Genomic DNA, 24,896 nt, shown 5'->3' on the forward strand with positions numbered 1-24,896 from the left:
TCTTTACAATTCTTATTCAAAAGCATTATAAAATAACATATTTATAAAATACTCTTATATTAATTATAGAAAGAAAGTGGCTTAAAATAATAATTAACCACTCAAACATATAGTTTAACTATAAAGTTGGGACGGGGTGTTACAATAAACCTACGCAAACTTTTTAAACACACTAAAAAAATGCTATAATTATTATCAATTTATTAAGAAAATTGAAAGCTCACCTAGTGTATAAAATACTTGTGACTGTTTAGACCCCCAATTACAAATTTACAAAGTAAGCTTATATTCAAACAATATATGTGCGGAAAATGAACTATAAGCAATACCCAAATAATCAAATTACTCTAAGCCATATTTTAATCACAACACAACAATTAGGGCTGTAATCGAGCCGAGCTTTGTCGAGTAGTGCATATTCAAGCTTAGCTCGTCAAGAAAAATAAAAAACTTAAACTTGGCTTGAGCTCGTGACAAGCCTAAAAATAGTGTTTGAGCTTGAGTTCGTGGAAAAGGCAAAAAACTTGGCTTGGCTTGATTAATTAGTCAAGTCAAGCTCAAACTTAATATCAAACTCAAACTCAAGCTTAGGTCAAGCTTTTGAGCTTGAGTTATAAAAAAATTACATTTAAATCTCTAAAATTATGAAAAAAATCATATATTCATTTTATTATGCATCTAGCTTTACTTATGATTAGCCATTATTCAAATTAAAAATTTACATAATTAAATTCATTCATTCATCATTCCTTATCTACAGCTTGTTCAAAATACAATTTTTACATTTATGTTAGATGGTGAAGAACTAGAAAAATATGTGTTTGTAACAATTATGAATGAGAAAATACTAACATGTTTTTATAACTTTACTTTAGATGATTGATAGGGAAGGATTACATGTGACCTACTAAATTAATTTATTTATTTTTAAATGTAACTATAGTTTAAAGTGGTTCTTAATCAATTTAGAGGGAAGGAAAAAATTAAGGTAATAAGTAGTGGTCACATATTGGCCATGTCAATATTAAGATATGTGTAATGGGTATATTTAATTAACACACATAAACTTATAAATAAGTCTATGCTTGAATTGTTGTGTATCAAGCCTAATAGTTTACGAGTTTGTTCTTGAACACATTTTTTTGCTTGGGCTCGGCTTGTTTATTAAACGAGCCTAAAACTAAGACTTAAACTTGACTTATTTATAAACAAACAAACATGAACAAGCTTTTTATCGAGCCGAGTCCAAGTTGTTCATGATCGGCTTGGTTCATTTACAACCCTAACAATCGTCAGCAATAATTAAAAGTAAAGAGTAAGGGAAAGAGAGATGCAAACGCAGATAGCACTGGCACGTGTTATCAAAGAGGAAATCGAAGAACTTTGCGAAAAACCTATTCGTCGCCTTCCAAGCGGTAAATGATCCACTAGAAAATCAGTTGGGATACATGAATAGCAATAGACCCTCCAAGCCTAATCTACCCAATGCACCTAAGCCCTCCAAGCTTCTTGCTCCAATAGGTTTACGCTGAACCTTGTCTTCTCTAGCTTACTGGATCCCACAATTAGCCCATTGCATCAACCAATATGAATTGGTTCTCTCTTGAACTGCTTCCCAAACACCAACAACCTTCTCACTGCTCTGAATTAGGTGAGATAAGGATTTGGTTTTATGATCCTCTCAAGGGTATGACAATGGAGAGGATGAGAGTAAAGGAATTTGGAGAATCAAATATATAAGATTGTGGATGAATCAATCTTGTTTGTCTATAGGGTTTTTCTCTTACAATTCTCTCCGGAAGTTTTCTACATTTTGTGGGTATAAGGGTATTTATAGTAGGGTATGAGATGGAATGTGAAAAGTCAGTTTTCAGCAGAACAGGGTGCACTGGCAAGTCACTCGTGACTAGGATAAGTCGCAAGTTCCAATCGCCAGTTAACCAAAAGGCTAGACTATAATTTTTGTCCTGTAGTAATCCAGCTGTCGTGACCCTTCAACTTCCTGTATGCTTCACACGTGTGCCACCTTTTGGCGGGTCGCCACTCGCGAGTTCCAATCACTAGTTTGCTCATTGTTACACACACTTAATTAATTCTTCACACTCTCTCACCCACAACCCTTATATTATATCCACCTAAATAAGGATTTCTAAATGCTAAATTACAAGCAAATTTGGCATGGAATAAAACCAATACATGGTTGAATAAATTCAACCTTACAAAAGTCTTATAAATTGATTTGATAAAGAATTGGGTAAATTACGTATTTAGTCCCTAACCTTTATACTATATGTCAATTTGGTCCCTAACGTTTCAATTATTTCAATTTGGTCTCTAACCTTTTGGCATTGTGTCAAAATAGTATTTGTAGTTAAGTAATGGATAGAAAATGTTTATGTGGCAAATTTAAAAAAAAAAAAAATTATTATGCCACATCACATGTACTACATGTGGAATAAAAAATTACAAAAAAAAAAAAAAAACTAAAGAAGAGCTTAAACTATTTTCTTAGCCCTTCGCAACAACTATTTTCTAGGTTAACAAACAAAAAAAATAAGTAAATAAAAAAGAACCCATCACAATAAACATAGAAGCAATTTTGAGATTTATTTTTTCAAACCCATTTGTTTTCTCTCTTTGTCTCCAAACGGAAAGGTGATTCCCTAACTACAAGAGCCATCGGGTTCCTAGCAAAGCTACTATGATGCCCTTTTCCCAATCTTGAACCGACAAAAAAGTTATTCATATTGAGAAATACAATTAAAACAAGAGTTAGACCGCAAAAAGAAACAAGGAAAAAAAAAGGATTTAATATAAGGTTTGCAAAGGAGTGATCTATTCTTGAAAAGTTGAAATGAATATACCTACATGTGTCCAGAAGCAGAAGGGAACAAGAACTTGGAGAAATAAAAGAGAAGGGTGTGCGTGTGACAAGTGGAAATTACAAATTTGAGATATAGATTCAATGACTGAGCAAAGACTCTACAAGTTCTGGGAAGTGCGCCCCAAACTGCTCTATTGCTCTCCAAACTCACAATCGACAAAGAGAGGGAACAAATGGGTTGCAAAAATCAATTTCAAAATTGCTTTTACTTTCGTTTATTGTGATGGGTTACTTGTTTTCTGTTTGGTTACCTAGAAAATAGTTGATGGGTGGGGCTAAGAAAATAGTTTATGCTCTTCTTTAGTTTAATGCGATCTCACATGTGTATATTTTAATTTGTTTTATTTTTATTTTTATTTTAAGTCTGACTTGGCAATACAGATGTCCGATGATGTGGGAAAAAATAATTTTTTATTTAGACTATTTGCCACATTAACAATTTATGTTCTCCTACTTTTTCATTATTCCAACTAAACGTATTCTAATGAATTTATTTGAAGATGTTCTACAGACACTGCCACATCCCAACCCAGAAATTTTTATGACAAACACCATACCTGTTTTACAAAAAAATCATTTTCATGTAAAAAATGGGATTATTTACATGGAACTTGTAACTGAAATAAATAAATAATGCCTAACCAAACATGAGCATCGTAAAAAAATTTATAAGCCTTAAAAAAGCCTCAGCCCATTCTATTCCTATGGGCCTAATTTCCAAAACCCAAGGCCCAAAACAATCATCTTATTCCACAACAAGTCAACAGTTGCCTGTAAATCATAACCGTAAAAGTGTCGAACCACAATGGAATCCAACGGCTATATTTTACTAACTCAAACAAAATCATCTTGCCTCATTTACCCTCAAACTTCTTTAACATATCGAGGATACAATAGTAATTGCACCAAATTAGGGTTTTGAGTGTTAAACCTAGCTCGCCTCTCTTTACATTTCTCTTTCTTTCACATAACCCATCTTTCTCGGCTGAGAGATTGTGACTTCTAGGACAGAGAAACCCTAGAATCCCCACTCAGCAAAAATGGGTATCTCTCAATTTACTCTAATTTTTCGATTTCTCGCTTCAATTTTGGATTCAGGGTTTCAATTTTTTGATGCTAATTTATGGATTTTGTGTGGATTTGTAGGTATCTCTCGTGATTCCATGCACAAGAGGCGTGCCACTGGAGGAAAGAAGAAGGCTTGGAGGAAGAAGCGAAAGTAAATCTGAAAACCCAATTTAGTTTCCTGAATTTTATATTTTATTTTGATTTTTTTTTTCTGGTACCATTATGGTGCTGTTTGGTTTCTAAGAAAGTGGAGAGGAATAATGGAATGGGGCTTGTAAATTTCTTTGCTTTATGTTCTATTTGTCTGAAAATGAAAATGATTTAATTGTTTTATTGCTGGGTAAGATGGGTTTTATAGATTTCTTTTATATACTCGTGATTTTAAACTAAAAAGGCCTTTTTTTCACAAAGGTCATTAGTTTATATACTTGCTTTATATATGATTTATGGGCTCAGTTTGATTCAGATAGAAAGTAACACTGTGCCCCCATAAATGTCAAAGTCTATTATCATTTTATGTTGGTTTTTGATTTGGTTTGTAGATTTGTTTTATATATTTTATGGAAAATGAGTCCCATCTCCTAGTATGCCAGATTTGCTTGAAATTGTAATTTGTTACTCTGTATTGTTTATGTTTATGTTTGTTTTTTTCTCTAAGGTACTTTAAATCTCTCCAACTTCCACTTCATGCTTGATTTCGCTTTATCTCTGTTTGTCACTTTGTCTTGTATTAGTTGGAATATAAGTATTTTACCATGATACCATAGCCTTAATCTATACTGCGTTGCTCTCATGCTCTTATGAATGTTTTTGATGTATAACGAATGATTTTGATTGCGTTTATAGTAGAATGTAAAAACCTCACGTTTCTGAGTTGTAAGTAGTCCACATATGTTTAGGATCTTGTGTTTACATTTTGAAGGGAAATAGCTCCATAATTGTAGTATTATGAGGTTAATGTAAATTAGTAAATGTAATCTTTAATCAAGTCATTTCCTGTATGTATTTAATGGGTTTGCCTTGTTCTTTTAAGGTACGAGCTCGGAAGGCAACCTGCAAACACAAAGCTGTCAAGCAACAAGACAGTTAGAAGAATTAGGGTTCGAGGAGGAAACGTGAAGTGGCGTGCTCTGAGACTTGATACTGGTAACTTCTCGTGGGGGAGTGAGGCTGTGACCCGGAAGACACGTCTTCTTGATGTGGTCTACAATGCATCAAACAATGAGTTGGTTCGTACTCAGACTTTGGTGAAGAGTGCTATTGTTCAGGTTGATGCTGCACCATTCAAGCAGTGGTATCTCCAGCACTATGGAGTTGAAATTGGTCGCAAGAAGAAAACTACAGCTTCCACCAAGAAAGAAGGGGAGGTAAGGCGATATGTCTTAAACTCTTAATTATATGTTGTGCTACTGTATTCCAGTACAAATATTCACAGTTTATTTTTTACTTTTTTCTTATTATTTGTTGGATTCTTTTTATCGATGGTGGAGGTTGCACCATTTTCTGTTGTTGGTGTTAGATATTGTGGGATGGTTGAAGTTATGGAGAGAGCAATTTTGTGTAATGCTGTACTTCATTGATACTGTATATTATTGTTGTCTTCTTCTTTAGTGAATGAAAATTTGAAATTGTCTACAAGTGACATTGGACATCTGTCTTTCTCTTTACACTGTTACACTTCATTGTTTAATAGGAGGGTGAAGCTGCTGCTGCCACTGCCACCACAGAGGAGGTGAAGAAGAGCAACCATGTGCAGAGAAAGCTGGAGAAGCGTCAGCAGAATCGCAAGCTTGACTCACATATTGAAGAGCAATTTGGTGGTGGACGTTTGTTAGCTTGTATCTCATCACGACCTGGTCAGTGTGGCCGTGCTGATGGGTATGTGACTTCTCTAGGCTTCCTTTCTTTTCTGTCTGCAAAATGTCAAATTGTATTACAAATTTTTAGTGGTTTCTATGCATCCCCCTGGCATAGAGAAGGAGATGGCTCTATAATTTACAATGGTTCATGGACCACACCTATCCTTACAATATTTTATCCCTCAGATATATGTAGTTTCCTATGCATTTATTCTTGGTAGGTTATGTCGTATTTTATTTTTGTTAAAATTGCAAGAACTTAAAGTAATCTTAAATGGATTTGCAACAGATATATTCTAGAAGGCAAAGAGCTTGAGTTCTACATGAAGAAGATCCAGAGGAAGAAGGGCAAGGCTGGTGCAGCTTAAATTTTGTTACTTGAACTACATCCTTCATAGCAGAATGTCTTTTTTGTTTACTTTATTTTATTTCTCCCCTAGACATTGAACTTAAGTTGAGATGCTCTATTTTGCCAGAAAGCCTTTTGCTTGTGTTAAGTTTGACTTAATTGGGATATTATTAGTTTTCCTTCTGTGATATGAACGTGTTAAAAACTTAAAACTATTACTGTTGTGATTAATACTTCAACCACCTTTAAATGGATGTCCCAGATTGTGTTTTCTGGGAGCTTTTCATCTGAAGTTGGATTGGAATGGGCAGAAGATGATTTTATTTTGTGACTGAAATATTGATCAAGCATCATGACTCTAGGTCTAGTTGGGATTTTACCTGTTGCTGGTATTCTTAACTACCAAGGTAGCATGCCTCTAGGTCAAATTGGTCATGTTGTGAGATAACGATTCAAAATCTGTTGGGATCAGAATTCCTTGTAGCCAAAAATTAGTGTGGGAATGTTCCTTGTTGCACTAATAATATAACTCAGGTATTGGCTAGACAGCTTATAGGGATGATACAATTCACCCACTCCTATAAAAGAGGCTGCCTTGCACCATCATATCATAACTATAGTCGCTTATCGATATGGGATATGCAGTAGTTTTTAGAAAAGGTACAATTTTAGCATAGCAAATCAAATTCTCTGAATGTCGCTCTGATCGAATGTTACTCTAATGGTCTGTTTGAATTGGGGAAGAAGGTAGGGAAGTAAATTAGTCTGTTTGAATTGAGGAAGAGGGTAGGGGAGTAAATAGAGTTTGGCAAACATTAGTCTAATAATTCTTTCATAAGAATAAGAATTTTATGGGTTCGATTAGATGAATCTTTATTGGCTGACAGTTTTGGACTAGAATCTTTATTGGCTGATAGTTTTGGACGCATACTAGTGTGGTAGAGAGAGCCCATGACTTGAATTTTTTCCCCCAAAAAACAAATTATTTACCGACAATTTTGGAAGTTTAATTTAGAACAAGATCCAATAGATTCTAAATTCTGTTCATTTTGTCATGGTTCAAATTTATTTTTTGGTGCGACAGTCTGTACACCTCTAGGTTGGTAAAATAAAATATGAACCATGAAATAAATTAGTCTTGAAATGGAGATAATTCTGTTTAATTGGTTTCAAAAGCCTAGGAATCTTGTGCATTTCAAAGTGAGATGAAGAAAGTGTCTATTTAAGGTTATGATCTAAAGTGCCTAGATGTTGCTAACTCATTTAAAATTTAAATGTGGTAAAAATTTGATTGTGGTTAAACTAAATAGAGTTAATGTGTTGATAAAATCTAGACCATAGATTTATTACATTTTGAATCATAACCATTAAATGGACACTCCATTTTTGAAATAAAGAGAATTCAAATCAATCCTATGCAGTTTTTTTTTTTTTTTTTTTGGTGAAGAGGAATTAGATTAACACAACTAAAACGAATACAAATCAATCCTATGTAGAACCTGTGTAGATTTGAAAAGAAGAATTTATTTTCCAAAAACCAAAAAGGGTATGTCTAGACAATTACTAATAGGATGGTACAATTTAAGTATTTAAGCAGTCCCACAAAAGATGAGAACTCGGTATTGCCTAGAACCCATAATTTATTTTGGGAGTTTACTATATCCGTAGATCTTCATCATTGTATTTAACGAGTGATGAGGTGTATTGGCTACTGTTAAATTTTTTATTGCAATTGTTTGCTTTTTTTTAGGGTCTCACAATATTTTTTTTTTTAAAATTTATTTATTTATACATGATAGAATTATACTATAACTTAATCTAAGTGTATATGTGTGTGAAACTCCCTTCAAAACTTAAACCCCGGCTCTTATCCTCCACACCTCACAAGTTTTTATACTTGTGGAGTGACTACCGCACTAAGGGTGCGCAGTGGTCTCACAATATTTAGTTAAAATGATAGTATTTGTTTATTTGTTTTTGTTACATCTTATCGTAGTGAGACCTTCTTGATTCCTCTTTAATGATTGTAATTGAGCACAATTATTAATTCTCTAATTTTTTTTTCCTTATTTTTTTATTATTGTTCTATCTTCATGTTCAATTCTTTCAATATTTATACTTGAGACAGTGAGACCTAATGCAACAATTTTAAATGGGACATTTTTTTATTTAAATATTATCTATTAATTTTTATAATCTAATTTATCAAAGTCACCATTACAACTTCATTTAATAACAGAACCACCTATCAATCTTAATTTGTTAAAATGAAGAAAAATTCACTATAGAATTCGATAAACTAATACTAATAAAATCAAGATTAATTTTATATATAAAAAAAAATTTACTATCATGGGCACAAAAATAATACAATAAATTAAAAAAAAAAATCATATTATGTTAAATTTTCCGGCATGAGTTACGAATCAGTATTGTTATATCATAAAAAAATTTGTAACTCAATTGACAACTTTTAGTATTTTTAATAAATAAAAAAAGAAAAAGAAAGAGAAAAACATTAAGTTGTTGTATTAACTAAGCCCAAGATTATTTAGATCAATGGTCTAGCCCAATTTGATGGCAATACGAGTTTGTGTTAAAATAGGTCTTATGCGAAAACAACCGATTAGGTTTAAGTTCCTTCTTACGTAAAAACGGAATCCTAGCCTTCTTATATTCCCATTTATATATATATATATATATATATATATATATATATATATAGAGAGAGAGAGAGAGAGAGAGAGAGAGAGAGAGGTGCCACAGAAGACAAAAACAAACCCAAAAAGATTCCAAGTAACAGTTTAATCACATCAGCAAAATAGCAAGAGGTATGTTGGGACTTCTTTCTTTTTTAAGCATTTTAATTCCATGATGTAAGTTTCCTTTTTTGTTTTTTTTTTTTTAAGTTTTGCAATGTATATCTTTTGTTGCTAACTTTGCTAATGAAAAAAAAAAAAAAAACTCAGTTTTTTAATATCGATAAGGGGTTGTAGAACATATTATGTTTTATGTTTGAGTATCTGAATTAATGAAACTTGTGCTCAAGAACTATAAATTAATTTTTCCTTGAAGTGTTTAAATAATATAATATTTCTTGTCTGACCAGGATTACAATTTGCTATCCATCACACAAATTTTCATATTTCTTGCACGTCAATGGCTCCAATTTCTTGTCCTAGCCTCCCAAAAGAGTTGCTGGAATTAATCTTACAGCGCGTAACGGACATTGTTGATCTTTACCAGTGTAGCAACGTTTGTCATTCATGGCGGTCCATTGCTAGGAAACAATCAACTTTGTTACCTCCAGAGTTGCTTGTCCTCAGAATTCAAAACAATGTTATAGAAAAGATACAGATGATTAGTATGTTCACGAGTAGCTCCAGTGTGTGCAAAATTCCAGAGTTCAACACTCGTGATGGTGTTCGATACATGCCCATGATTGTCGAGTCCTCACATGGTTGGCTAGTAATCAATTACAACACATCCAAGAGTAGGAAAGTCGACGGTCACCTTAATTATATCTGTCTCTATAATCCATTGTCAAGGGAAGAGATTTGGCTCCCTCCTCTGCTACTTAATTCGGAAAACCCCAAGTTCATTTTATCATCTAAACCAGCAAATCCAAGTTGCATTGTTTTAGTTCTTCATGAGAAAAAGTTGGTGTTTTGGAGATTCGGAGATAAGAAGTGGACATTTTTGAAGAATGTTGAGGATTGGATTAATGATATAATATGCTACAAAGATGAATTCCATGTTCTTCAAATGAAGGGAAACCCCCCTTACCCTGAAGTTCCATACTTGTTACAAGTTAAATTCAGTCCTAAATGCCATGTCTAAAGCGTTCCTAATAAGGCGAATAGGTCATTTTATTTTGCATTTAACTATCTAGTGGAATCATTATGCGGGAATTTGTGAATGGTTTGTAGAGTGTTGGGATATTTGGGCACTTTTACTTTGAAGTTTCAGGTTTATAAATTGCATTGGAAGATGATGAAATGGGAGAAGATTAAAAGCTTGGGTGATCAAACAATTTTCTTGGCTTGTAATGAGTCTGTGTGCGGACATGCTGATGAATCTACAGTATACAAAAAGAACTGCATCTATTTCACTGATGATTTATGCAATGGACGCAGCCCTTCAAAGGAATTTGGGATGTACGAGCTGGGATGAGACTATGAATCATCCCCCTTTTCTGAATCATGATAAACCATGCTACAGATGGTTCAAGCTAGACATATAGTATAATGATTATAATGCATATTCTTTGCTACTGCGCAGAGGCAATAGCATTTTAATTTTATGTACCTCGAACTGTGCAAATGACAAAACCAATTTCAATTGTTTTATTAACTATTTATTATTTTTTTTTTGAGAAAAAAGTTCGAGGTACATCTTTTAATTGTCTTTTTTTATTTTTATTTTTGGGCATTTGAGTTTCAAATCAATCCCAAATGAATATATGGATTATCAACATGTCTGCATTAACCTTTCAATCATGATTCTTGATATTAATAGATCAGCATGCCTGAACCAGTTTATGCAATTATTTTGGTGCTACTTGTAAGCGAAGAAGACAATGAAATGAAATTTGTGATATTTAGCTAGAGAATACTAGGTGTCGATTCCATCGATTCAGCAAAAATAAATATATAGATGTTGCCTCAATCACAATAGCCCACCAGTATTTTCATTTACGCATGTGATAACAGTGTAATTAACATGAGAGAAGTTAATCACGTTATTACCACACACACACACACACACAAACACACAAACAAGACAACATGATTTGTACAGGAAACTCAATTGACATGAAGGATGGTTTCTTTGACTTGTTATGAATAGAAAATTGATTTATTTTGGTAAATAGGGGAAAAAATTTTATTGAACAGAATGGGTGACTTAGAGCAACACTCCATCAACATCTACTAAGAGCTCAAGAAAGAGATGGAGTTGACAGACTTGAGCCCACAAATCTTATAAAATTAGACCCAACTGTGAGCCAATCCATTACTGGACCAAAGGCAAAAAAAAAAAAAAAAAAATTGGAGAGTTGTGAGTATTATATATATTGACTAGTTCAGTATATTCTGCTAAAAAATTAAAAGAAAAAGACTGTTCACGGTATCATATATATTATAAGTACACAAGGATACATCATGCTAAAGACATCACAGCAAGAAATCATTATTTATGTTTCAAAGAATTCCAAATAAAATTGGGCACTGCATTAATTTATCGCAGAAAACGACATTCTTGTCAGTAACAATGAATCAGAATACAAGTAAAAAGTTATGACTCCAATCAGCCACTTTCCGAAAGGTCTGGTTAAATTGACCAAACAAGAATTATGGGTGTCAAAATATGTCAATAACATACAAGACCTGCAGTGTATAATCCATTTACCTCTCAATGATAATGGTCCACTAAACTGCAGGGGGGAAAAAAAACCACCCATAGGCCTTACAAATTAAGGACAAACCATCTCATCTTCTCAAAAGATCTCTGAAGCAGCCCCTTTTGCATCAACTACAAACCGCATCTAACATTAACATTCAAAGGTTACTGCCAGTATCCATCTCATCACTATAAGATTCCTACCATAATCTTCTCACAGTAGTAGAAGCAAGTCATGCTCATTCTGTGGAAAAGGCAAATGATGGTATATGAACTGACACTGGATGCAGACAATATTCCTTATCACTTCTACTTCCAGGCAACAAGATGAATCAAATTCAGCCAAAACCAAACATTTCAGCATCCCAGGCTCTTCATTATGCTGCTAAGATTGTCAATAACAATTTTTGGATTGGCATGTGATCCATCAAGATTAATTGCATGATATTCCAACCCTTTCCACCGGGCTATCAAGGCAAAATGCGGCCGTCTGTAGTAACTACTAATAATCTCCAGGATGACAGTTTTTGGCAATGCAGATACTATGTGAGTTAGACCTGCACCATGAGCGCCAATAATAACTGAAGCATCTTGAATAGCTCGTACTTGCTCCTTCATGGACATGTGTGCAAACAATCCATTGACAAGGTTTACTTTGCACACATGATGATTAGATGCCCAGTTATTTAACGAATCAAACACTTCTTGTTCATTGCTAAGCCTTGATTCAACTTTACCACCATGACGAGGATGAGCTAAATAATCTTCACGCCGAACAAAGAGGACATTATAGCCTGAAACTGGCTTTTCAACACGGTGTCTATTTAAAGGAAACCCAAAAGAAGCTCTAATCATTTCCCCAAATTCAGATAATCGAGCAGTTTTCTGGTCATCAGGGTTTTGCCACAGATCCTGTGCAGATGCTCCATTACAATTTATTTCTTCAGAAAGTCCCTTAAATAGTGCAGTCTCATAACCCAAAGGTGAGAGAATAGCATGACGAAAACAAACTGGACCACTGAAGTTTTTAGCATATCGAATGCTAGAAAACAATGCCTTCCATGTTTCTTCCATGGGTGCCTGAAAAATTTCCACCAAAGGAATAGAAAGTGTAACTAAGATAACTAAACATAAGCTAGAAGTCTATTTCATTAGCAGAAAGATAAGCAGAAGAAACTCGGGAACAAATACACAGAAACAGATAGAAGAGCACATGCAAAATGAGATTCAAATGTTATGACCCGGAATGACGTGGTGAATATATTGTTATTTGAATTAGAAGTATTTAAATTTAGGCTTAGTGATAGATCTTTATGTGATTAATTCAGATTAGTATTGTTATTTGCTTGTATTCAGATTGATTCCTATGTTTTCGGATAGGATTGGTTCCTATTGTTTAGTATTTTTATAATTAAATAGTTGGAGGAGGGGGGATTTGAACCCTATATGTCTTCATAGGATTAGAGGATTTTCATACAAGGTTAATATCTTAAAAAACTACCATCCCATAAAAGGTTTCTACATAAAAAAAAGAAAAAAAAAAAATCAATGAGGTAAACTCTATATACCCCTCTTATTGGTCCAGAACCCTTATCATTGCTTCTCCTAAAGTTCCCCTAGTCCTATTTTCACAACACTAAAACTTAAGCTCCGGTTTTTGCTTCTCATTATTATCCACCCCATCACTATCTAAACAAGTCACAAAATGACAGCAGAACCAAGTAATCATATTAATATTATCACATGCACTTAAACAACAAGCATGAAACCAGTCTCCTATAAACAAAATGCAGAGCCTACATACCATACAATGGCCATCCACAAAAACCACATTAGGCCGATTAGGCAATCCAGTAACTCTTGAAGATACATATGCACTGTACCAATCGGTAATAGTGTGGAAAAGGTTTGCATACTCAAAGCGTGTCACCAGCAGTGTCGGCTCGTCAACCCACTGCAAGTAAAGCCTTCCATTTAGAAACACACAGAAAAATTGAGATAGTGATAGCGATGATGATTTTTTTTTTTTTTGGATACGTGATGATAATGATAATGATAACAACACCAAAAAATACCATAATTCTAGTCCAGCTGAATTAGTTTCATTTATGTTATATGCATTGTATCATCCCTAGTTTTTATGGCATAGTTAATCCGAGTCTATTAACTTCCATGTTTTTGTAAGACTGGTACTTCATTCTATAATGCATTAAATCAACCACAATTAATCAGGGGGAAAAAATAAATCATTAATTTTCTTTAAAGAATAGCGGCATTGAATCCAACAGTTTCAGGTTTCAACACCAGACCCCAACAAATTTTGGTGATATGGTAAGATCTAACAGTTCTTCTACAACCACATACTTTGCCACAATGTTTGCCAAAACTTGATGCTATGTACTATGATTGATGAACCATCACTTTCACATAGACCTAGCACTTTTTCTCCATCATTCATAGTCACACATGACACATCTCATGGCTGTGGCAAGAGTCGTGGCACAAAAGTCGTGTCCATATACTTTCTTATCCATTCATTCCAAAATAAGAGAATAGGATTTTAGGAATTTTACAGTGAAGTTAACCTAATAACTCTAAAGGATCTTAATAACCTTGATGTGATTGTATCATGTTCTTCTCATGACACATCCCTGTAGTCATAACTGTATCTTGTCTTCATAACTGCTTTTGTAACCGCCTTCGTCTTCATGTTAAACTGCTTACTTTGTTTACCGCTGCATACTTCTGTCACTAAATACTTCTTTTCTTACCCCCCCCCCCCCCACCCCGGTTGTTGATTATAATGTTATCTTTATTTGTTAGACTGTCCATGTGCTTGGGAACAACCTTCGGATTGTTAGAGATCTCCTTTATTTAAAGCAAAGAAGAACGTTCCCACAATCTTGTTCTTTATGGGTACATAGGCCTTGAGCTCTCTCGTTAGTTCCTATTCCCAGCATCAGCACTCCATATGGATATTTGTTAAAATTATAGTTAAGCGATTAAATTCACCATTTTCCAACAGCTTAAACGACGACCAGTAATTTATCATAGTTTCAAAGCAAGAGTTTCTGAATTCGATCTCCGTCTCCACTTCACCTCCATTTAAATTGTTAAATCCCACCTGTTGGGCTCGGCTTATTAATGGAGAGTTTAGGCCCACATTAGCATTCAAATTATAGTTAAGTGATTAAATTCATAATTTTTTAACAATCAAGTTGCTCTTGCTATTACTATGTTTAAAAAAAAATTAAAAATCCACAACTAGAACACAAGATTAATTAAACAGATTAAGCAACTACAATTTGCTAATTAAATTAAACTCTAATGCAAATGATCCATCATTAATTTAAAAATAAATAATTTAAATAACGAACCTGTGGGCAGTCGAAATGGGTCGACCCGACGACCTGGGCGGACTGGAGTAGACCTCTCATGGTGTGCATTGCAATCCCATTACCAGGCACGTACCGATCGAGGAACTCATCGCCGGCGAGCCTCCGCGGCACGCCTCGCAACCCGGGCCCACCGTCGACCTCAAACGCGCCGCCTTCGAAATTCGGCAATTCCTCCTCCTCCTTCCTCCCGATCACGTCCTCCAACCTCTCGCCCCCTCTCGACATCCTGACCCGACCCGGATCCATCCGGATCCGCCCACCCTCGCAGATGGAGCTCCGAAGCGTGTCGCTGTGGAAGCACCTGAACCACCCATCGGCGCCGTGGTTCCCGGGGGCGAGGAGATCCTGGCGGTCGGAAAAGCCGTTGCCGAAATAGGCCTCGCAGGAGCTCGACGGCGGAGGGGAGCCGTGGGACCAGGGGAGGTAGGAAGGGAGGATTGGCCAGGGTTTGAGAAAACGGTCGTTGTGACCGTTGAAAAGGTGGTTAGAGAGGGAATTGGGGAGCGTTTGGGAAGAGGGAAGAGGCGATTGTTTGGAGTGGGAAGTGAAGTAGAGGAAGAGAGTGACGAAATTTAAGGCGAAGAGGAATAGGACGATCTTCAGAAGCAATACGTTTCTCTTGCTCAACATTTTTTTTTTTTTTGGATTGTTTTTGGGGGGGTTTTATGTGTGCTTTGTGTTTTTGGACTCTTTGGCAGGTTTGGAGCGGTGGGGAAGGTACAAATTATGAGAGAAAATGGTAAAGTTATTGACTTATTTTTTTGTGAATGGGAGATGAAAAGGAGACTTTGATTGGTCTCGTGTGAAACACGAGTGTTTTTTAATGTGTGCAAACTTTTCTTGTGAAGTTTGAATATCAACTCTTACCTTACAGCTCACAAACGCAATATATTTGTGGAGTGTGGTAAAAAGTTGGGTCTAAATTTTGGACAATTTTTATTTGGATTTTTTTTAGAGAAGAATGCTCAAATTACATTTAAAAAAAAAATTATATAAATCTAGATTACAATAGTATTGAAGTATGGAAGAATATCTTTCATTTACACCGGAACATAATGGCATAACCCTGTTATAGAATGGAAATTTAGAAAGTGAATAAAAAACCAAATGGGCAAAGAGAAATAACAAAAGTGGGGAGAGCTTACGAAAGAAGAAAAGGAAAAAACCACGAATCTTATTGGATTGAGAATGACGAGTAGCAATTAGCAAACAGAAAAGTATTGAAGACTGGCAATGGAATAAGACAGGAAAAAAGTAACAGGAAAGTATTAGAGCACAAACTACTTTGCTTCCCAGTTCCTCCTACCTTATCAAAGATCTTGATACTCCTTCTTATGGGGGCTAAAATAATAGAAATATAGAAATAGTGAAAGAGAGGCTTCTTTGATGGGGTCGTGATTCCAAAGAATTATTTTAAAGGGTGATTAGCCTCCAACAAAAAATTATTCAAAAAAACCTACAGTTGAACATGGAAATTGATTATGGTCAATGGATATTAGCTTTACGATGTGTGAGGGTGGTTGATTGGGTTTTCATCAAGGCAATTCAATTGGCTTAATTCCATTCAATTTGCTGCTATAAAGGGATTAAATTTAGTTTCTTTCCAAATTAATTTGAAGAGAAACTCTTCAAATTTATCATATTTTTTTGTGAATTTTGAAAATTTAACCGTTAAATTTCATGTTTTTTATATTCTTATCATGCATATCAAATTTCGTTTAAATCGGATGTTATTTAATATTTGATCAATAAACTTATTTTTTATACATAATTTAAGATTACAAAAACTTGAAATTTTAACATTTGTTTGATGATATAGCAATTGATTTTTGATTTTCTTGAAATTTTGCAAGCATGAAAGTATATAATAAGAACATGCAGTTCAACAGTTAGATTTTCAAAATTTACTCTCAATATAAAAATATATGAAGAGTTTGTAGAGTTTCTCTCCAAACTAGTTTTGGAGAGATACTTTGCTCAAGGGGATTGATGTCTTTTAAAAGTACAATCAATATTAATGGTGAGTGGGCTAACATTTATTATGGTGGTAGTTGTCAATTGCATTTGGAAAGAAACTTTGCTCAAGGGGATTGATATCTTTTAAAAGTTCATGACAATCAATATTAATGGTGAGTGGGCTAACATTTATTATGGTGGTAATTGTCAATTGCATGGGTAATTATTGAGTACTTCCAAAATACCATAAATGCGTACTTCCTTCTTTTACATAACTAAGGATCCAATTAATAAAATATATGATGGGACCCACAATTCACATGAGATGAGAGAGTACGGATTTATAATACTCTCGGAGTATTCAATTAGTAAGGCTTGAGTTTAATGTGATTTGTGCACTAGACCCTTACTAAATGGATACGTGACAAATAAATAAACACGTAGCCATATCATATCTGATTCAGTGCATGAGTGACAAAACAATAATCTCAAGCGATGCCGTGTTTAGCTAATGCGTGACAATGCACCATTCATGTGCTAATATATATATATATATATATATATATATATATATATATATATATATATATATAATCTGATTTGCCTCTTTGGTTCATCCGCTAGTGGACCCAGTTTGGCTCTACTATTGAAATACTCCCAGAACCACCGATAAATTCTTTTCAATATTTTAAAAGTGTGTTCAAAGTTAATACTCATGGTGCTAAATTCCCTCCTTTGCTCCATTTCATTAAGAGATACAAGGTTCCTTGGATCCTGAAATGGCAATATGATAAGGAAGCAGATGTTCTTGTGCGATGCTGGTATGTTAAATGGTGACATAGTTTCCACACACACAGGCAGTTGTTAACAATGTTAACAGGGATTTTCAACTAAATGCTTTACCCGCAGTGAAAATTAATACCCCAGTGCAAAAGGCTGAACTAGTATATATATATAGTTCTTGTAAACGCTCCAAGCATATTTTCAAAATTGCTCATCGAGTGTAAAAATAGATTAAAAAGAAGAGAAAGAAATTCTCTCATAAAACAAACCAAATTTCCCAAAATTTCTCATGGGTTGGACCACATAGGGAAAAGATGAGGAGTAATATCACAGGTTTGAAATGAACACAGTTTCTCTCCAAACTAGTTTGGAGAGAACCTTTTCAAATTTCTCATATATCTTTTTTTTTGTGAATTTTGAAAATCTAACCGTTGAATTTCATGTTCCTTATGTTCTTAACATGCATATCAAATTTATTTCAAATTACATATTATTTACTATTTGATCATTAAAATTATTTTTTATATACAATTTTAGATCATAAAAACTTGAAATTTTAACATTTGTTTGATGAGATAGCAATTAATCTTTGATTTTCTTGAAATTTTACAGGCATGAAGAATATAATAAGAATATGCAATCTAACGGTAAGATTTTCAAAATTCATACTCAATGTAGAGATACATGCGAAGTTTATAGAGTTTCTCTCCAAACTAATTTGGAGAGAAACTTTGCTCATTTGGAACCTATTCAAGGAGTAGCCCCAACTGGGGTTCATTTTTGGGATGGACTAGAAATTTAGTACAGCTTATTTCATGTGGTGTTGAAGATTTGGCCTTTAATTGTATGTGGACCAAAGAGGTGTGCTGTGTTTATTGCTGGGCCTATTTGCTTTGGTTTGTTAAAAAATTGGTCCCGAACACCCTTGTATCATTTAATTTTTTTTTAATTTTTAATTTTTATATTTTGGTAAGACCCTTGTATTTTATCAATTTCAACACATGAATGGTTAAGTTACGTTTATTAGCTATCTACATGGCAGATTGTGTCATAATTATCTATGTGTCAGATTATGAGTAGTGGAGAAAAATTGGTAAATTCACATGAAAGTGACATGCAACCAGTCATAATTTGACACATAAAATAGTTGAGGTAAAAGTTATGCTATTTTATATGGTACTAGAACTATTCCAGAAACAAGGTACCCATCTTGATAAGTTTAACCCTCCTCCTTACCTTATTACCAAAAAAAAAAAAAAAAAAAAAGTGACCCTTCTGTTCTTGTTTTTAATATGTATACTAGAATTTGGTTGAGTTCCTATGTAGACTGGTAATGGAATAAAACAGGGAAAAAGTAATAGGAAAGTATTAGAGCACAAACTACTTTGCTTCCCAGTTCCCCCTGCCTTATCAAAGATCTTGATACTTCTTCCTATGGGGGCTAAAATAATAGAAAAATAGAAATAGTGAAAGATTGGCTTCTTTGACGGGGTCGGGATTCCAAAGAATTATTTTAAAGGGTGATTAGCCTCCAACAAAAAATTATTCAAAAAAACCTATAGTTGAAAATGGAAATTGATTTTGGTCAATGGATATTAGTTTAACGATGTGTGAGGGTAATTGATTGGGTTTTCATCAAGGCAATTCAATTGGCTTAATTCCATTCAATTTGTTGCTATAAATGGATTGAATGAAGTTTCTTTCCAAATTAATTCGGAGAGAAACTCTTCAAATTTCTCATATATTTTTTTGTGAATTTTGAAAATTTAGCTGTTAAATTTCATATTTCTTATCATGCATATCAAATTTCGTTCAAATCATATGTTATTTAGTATTTGATCAATAAACTTATTTTTCATAGATAATTTTAGATCACAAAAACTTGAAATTTTAACATGTTTAATGACATAACAATTGATCTTTGATTTTATTGAAATTTTGCAAGTATGAAAAATATAATAAGAACACACAGTTCAACAATTAGATTTTCAATTTTACTCTCAATATAAAAATATATAAAGAGTTTGTAGAGTTTTTCTCCAAACTAGTTTTGGAGAGAAACTTTCCTTAAAGGGATTGATGTCTTTTAAAAATTCATGACAATCAATATTATTGGTGAGTGGGCTAACATTTATTGTGATGGTAGTTGTCAATTGCATGGGTAATTATTGAGTACTTTTGAAGTACTATAAATGCGTATTCCCTCATTTCACATAACTGTGGGTCTAAATAATAAAATATATGGTGGGACTCGATTTAAGTGAGAGGGGAGAGTACGGATTTATTATACTCTCGGAGTATTCAATAATTTTCCCAATTGCATGATTTTATCCAGTTGTTTGCTTCTATTTGGCTGGTAAGGCTTGAGTTTAATGTGATTTGTGCACTGAACCCTTACTAAATGGATATGTGACAAATAAATGAACACGTAGACATATCGTATCTGATTCAGTGCATGGATGAAGAAACAGTAAACCCAAGTGATGCCGTGTTTAGCTAATGCACAATGCACCATTCATGTACTGATATATATAGTTCTTGTAAATGCTCCAAGCATATTTTCAAAATTGCTCATCGAGAGTAAAAATAGATTAAAAAGAAAAGAAAGAAATCCTCTCATAAAACAAACCAAAATTCCCAAATTATCTCATGGGCTAGACCACATAGGGAAAAGATGAGGAGTAATATCACCGGTTTGGAACCTATTCAAGGAGTGGCCCCAATCGGGGTTCATTTTTGGGATGGACTAGAAATTTAGTAAAGCTTATTTCATCTAGTGTTGAAGATTTGGCCTTTAATTGTATGTGGACCTGCTTCTTAAAAAAAAAAAAAAAATTGTATGTGGACCAAAGACGTGTGCTTTGTTTATTGCTGGGCCAATTTGCTTTGGGTTGTTAAAAAATTGACCCTGAACACCCTTGTATCATTTAAATTTTTTTAAAAAAAATTAAAATTTTTTATATATTGGTAAGACCCTTGTATTTTATCAATTTCAAACATGAATGGCTGAGTTACGTTTATCATAGCTATCTATGTGACAAATTGTGTCATAATTATCTACGTGTCAGATTATGAGTAGTGGAGAAAAAGTGATAGGTTCATATGAAAGTGACATGCAACTAGTCATAGTTTGACACGTAAAATAGTTGCGGTAAAAATTGTGCTATTTAATATGGTACTAGAATTATTCCAGAAATGGGGTGCTCATGTTGATAAGTTTGGCCCTCCTCCTTACCTTATTACCCAAAAAAAAAAAAAAAAAAGTGACCCTCCTGTTCTTGTTTTTAATATGTATACTAGAAGTTGGCTGAGTTCCTATGTAGATTGGAAATGGAATAAAACAAGAAAAAGTAACAGGAAAGTATTGGAGCACAAACTACTTTGCTTTCCAATTCCCCTACCTTATCAAAGATCTTGATACTTCTTCCTATGGGGGCTAAAATAATAGAAAAATAGAAATAGTGAAAGATTGGCTTCTTTGTCGGGGTCGGGATTCCAAAGAATTATTTTAAAGGGTGATTAGCCTCCAACAAAAAATTATTCAAAAAACCCTACAGTTGAAAATGGAGATTGATTTTGGTCAATGGATATTAGTTTTACGATGTGTGAGGGTGGTTGATTGGGTTTTCATCAAGGCAATTCAATTGGCTTAATTCCATTCAATTTGTTGCTATAAAGGGATTGAATGAAGTTTCTTTCCAAATTAATTCGTAGAGAAACTCTTCAAATTTCTCATATATTTTTTTTGTGAATTTTGAAAATTTAGCTGTTAAATTTCATATTTCTTATTATGCATATCAAATTTCATTCAAATCGGATGTTATTTACTATTCGATTAATAAACTTATTTTTTATATATAATTTTAGATCACAAAAACTTGAAATTGGTTTGATGACTTAGCAATTGATCTTTGATCTTCTTGAAAATTTTCAAGTATGAAAAATATAATAAGAATATGCAATCCAACGATTAGATTTTCAAAATTCACTCTTAATATAAAAATATGAGCAGTTTGTAGAGTTTCTCTCAAAACTAGTTTGGAGAGAAACTTTGTTCAAAGGGATTAATGTCTTTTAAAAGTTCATGACAACCAATATTAATGGTGAGTGGGAAAAAATTTATCATGGTGGCAGTCGTGAATTGCATGATTTTGTCTAGTTGTTTGCTTCTATTTGGCTAGTAAGGCTTGAGTTTAATGTAATTTGTGCATTGGACCCTATACGAAAGGGATACATGACAAATAAATGAACACATAGCCATATCATATTTGGTTCAGTGCACGAATGGTGAAATAGTAAACCCAAGCGATGCCCGTGTCTAGCTAATACATAGTGCACTATTCATGTGCTGATATATAGAGTTATTGTAAATGCTCCGAGCATATTTTCAAAATTGTCATAGTGTAAAAATAGATTTAAAAAAATAAAGAAATCCTCTCATAAAACAAACCAAAATTCCCAAATTCTCTCCCGAGTTTACCATTTGGACTTGGACCACGTTGGGAAAAGATGGGGAGTGATATCACAAGTTCAGAACCTATTCAAGGAGTAGCCCCAATCGGGGTTCCTTTTGGGATGGGCTAGAAATTTAGTAAAGCTTATTTCATCTAGTGTTGAAGATTAGGCCTTTAATTGTATGTAGACCAAAGACGTGTGCTTTGTTTATTTCTGGGCTCATTTGCTTTGGGTAGTTAAAAAATTGGCCCTAAACACCCTTGTATCATTTTTTTTTTTAATTTTTAATTTTTTTTTAAAATTTTTATATTTTGGTAAGACCCTTGTATTTTATCAATTTCAAACATGAATGGCTGAGTTACATTTATCATAATTATTTATGTGACAAATTGTGTCATAACTATCTAAGTGATAGGTTATGAATAGTAAAGAAAAAGTGGTAGATTCATATGAAAGTGACATGTAATCAATTATAGTTTGACATATAAGGTAGTTGTGGCAAAAATTATATTATTTTATATGGTACTAGAACTACCCCAGAAACTAGTTGCCCATGTTGACAAGTTTGACCCTCCTCCTTACCTTATTTCCAAAAGAAAGAAAGAAAAAAAGTGACCCTCCTGTTCTTGTTTTTAATATGTATTCCAGAAGTTGGCTGAGTTCCTATGTAGAAATGAATATATTTATTTAATATTTTTGGATAGTCCAACTTTAGAGAATAATAACGTGACCGGTTATCCATTACTTCAAGGGTATATATATAAGTTCTAGATAGAAAGCTACTCAAAGAGGACACGTACGGTAGTGATACCATTAACTTGATGCCTAACCAGATCTGCTTCAATATTCAGTATCAAATTATTATGGTCAGCTTTCAATTGTAATTCCAGATTTGCAAACAACACCAAAAAAATGTAACATTTTGTTTAATGACGTAGCAATTGATTTTTGACCTTCTTAAAATTTTATAAGTATGAAAAATATAATAAGAACAAACAATATAAATGCTTGTGAAATGTGGGGGGCAAGGGCTGGGGTTCAAGTCTCTAGGAGGGAGTTTCACACACACATACACTTAGATTAGGTTAGAGTAGAAATTTTATCTTGTATAAAAAAAATGTTTCAAAAAAAAAAGTTAGATTTTCAAAATTTACTCTCAATATAAAAATATGAGAGGTGCTACGTCCACAACATTTTTATAACATTTTCACAACAAATCATAGGTGGTTAGTTATTATTGGTTCAAATTTGAACTTAACACTAAGATTACTTTTTTGCCCCAACAATAACAACCAGTAACAACCTGCCACTTAAGATTTGTTGTAAAAACGTTGTAAAAATGTTGTGGACATATCATTTCTCTAAAAAATATAAAAAGTTTGTAGAGTTTCTCTCAAAGCTATTAAAATTTCATGACAATCAATACTAATGGTGAGTGGGCGAACATTTATTATGGTCTCAATTGTCAATGGCATGGATAATTATTGAGTATTCTCGGAGTACCATAAATGCGTACTCACTCATTTCATATAACTATAGGTCCAACTAATTAAATTTATCGTAGAACCCACCATTTATATGAGAGGAAGAGTACACATTTATGGTACTCTAGAGTATTTAATAATTTTTCCAATTGCATGATTTTGTCCAGTTGTTTGCTTCTATTTGGCTAGTAAGGCTTGAGTTTAATGTGATTTGTGCATTGGATCTAATAGGAAATGGATACGTGACAAATAAATGAACACGTAACCATATCGTATCTGGCTCAGTGCACAAATGATGAAACAGTAAATCCAAGCGATGCCAGTGTTTAGGTAATGCACAATATTCATGTGCTGATATATTTAGTTCTTGTAAATGCTCGGAGCATAATTTCAAAAATTGCTCATCAAGTGTAAAAATAGATTATAAAAAAAAAAAAAAGACATCCTCTCATAAAACAAACCAAAATTCCCAAATTTTCTCATGGGTTTACCATTTGGACTTGGATCACATAGGGAAAAGATGAGGAGTAATATCGCAGGTTCAAAACCTATTCAAGGAGTAGCCCCAGTTGGGGTTCATTTTTGGGATGGGCTAGAAATTTAGTAAAGCTTATTTCATCTAGTGTTGAAGATTAGGCCTTTAATTGTATGTGGACCAAAGATGCAGGCTTTTTTTATTGCTGGGCCTATTTGCTTTGGGTTGTTAAAATTGGCTCTGAGCACCCTTGTATCATTTTTTTATAAATTATTTAATTTTTTTAAAAAATTTTGGTAAGACCCTTGTGGCTGAGTTACGTTTATAATAACTATTCATGACAAATTGTGTCATAACTATTCACATGGTAAATTATAAGTAGTGGAAAAAAAAACGGTAGGTTTATATGAAAGTGATATACAATCGGTCATAGTTTGACACATAAGATAGTTGTGGCAAAAATTGTGTTATTTTATATGGTACTAGAACTACTCTAGAAATAGGGTGCCTATGTTGACAATTTTGACCCCCATCCTTACCTTATTACCGAAAAAAAAAAAGGTGACCCTCCTGTTATTGTGTTTAATATGTAACTAGAAGTTGGCTGAATTCCTATGTAGAAATGGATATATTTATTTAATATTTTTGGATAATCCAACTTTAGAGAATTATAAAGTGACCGGTTATCCATTACTTCTCAAGGGTATATAAGTTTTAGAAAGAAAGCTATTCAAAGAGGACATGTACGGTAGTGATACCATTAACTTGATGGCTAACCAGATCTC

General features: G+C 33.6%; 3 protein-coding genes across 4 annotated transcripts; 2 read left to right on the plus strand and 1 right to left on the minus strand.

The window, feature by feature from the left end:
• The first annotated feature begins 3,786 nt into the window (after positions 1-3,786).
• On the plus strand, positions 3,787-6,452 carry LOC142641485 (small ribosomal subunit protein eS8-like). The gene is made up of 5 exons (XM_075815926.1): positions 3,787-3,928; positions 4,031-4,103; positions 4,986-5,319; positions 5,646-5,830; positions 6,101-6,452. Exons 1-5 carry the CDS (start codon positions 3,925-3,927, stop codon positions 6,177-6,179), a joined length of 675 nt encoding a protein of 224 aa, XP_075672041.1. The 5' UTR covers positions 3,787-3,924; the 3' UTR covers positions 6,180-6,452.
• A 2,867-nt stretch (positions 6,453-9,319) lies between these two features.
• On the plus strand, positions 9,320-10,000 carry LOC142639359 (putative F-box protein At5g55150). The gene has a single exon (XM_075813552.1). The coding sequence runs from the start codon at positions 9,320-9,322 to the stop codon at positions 9,998-10,000; it is 681 nt and encodes a 226-aa protein (XP_075669667.1).
• A 1,369-nt stretch (positions 10,001-11,369) lies between these two features.
• LOC142641388 (beta-1,2-xylosyltransferase) lies at positions 11,370-15,745 on the minus strand. Of its 2 annotated transcripts, XM_075815809.1 has the most exons (3): positions 14,938-15,742; positions 13,365-13,514; positions 11,370-12,640 (listed from the first exon to the last, which is right to left on the minus strand). In XM_075815809.1, the coding sequence occupies exons 1-3, from the start codon at positions 15,586-15,588 to the stop codon at positions 11,918-11,920; spliced, it is 1,524 nt and encodes a 507-aa protein (XP_075671924.1). In that variant the 5' UTR covers positions 15,589-15,742; the 3' UTR covers positions 11,370-11,917. The 2 variants fall into 2 exon arrangements, with proteins under 2 accessions (XP_075671924.1, XP_075671925.1); XM_075815810.1 differs by lacking the exon at positions 13,365-13,514 and having other exon boundaries at positions 14,938-15,745.
• Between the last annotated feature and the right edge of the window lie 9,151 nt (positions 15,746-24,896).

The sequence above is a fragment of the Castanea sativa genome, chromosome 6, assembly GCF_040712315.1.
Source record: "Castanea sativa cultivar Marrone di Chiusa Pesio chromosome 6, ASM4071231v1".
Classification (NCBI taxonomy): domain Eukaryota; kingdom Viridiplantae; phylum Streptophyta; class Magnoliopsida; order Fagales; family Fagaceae; genus Castanea; species Castanea sativa.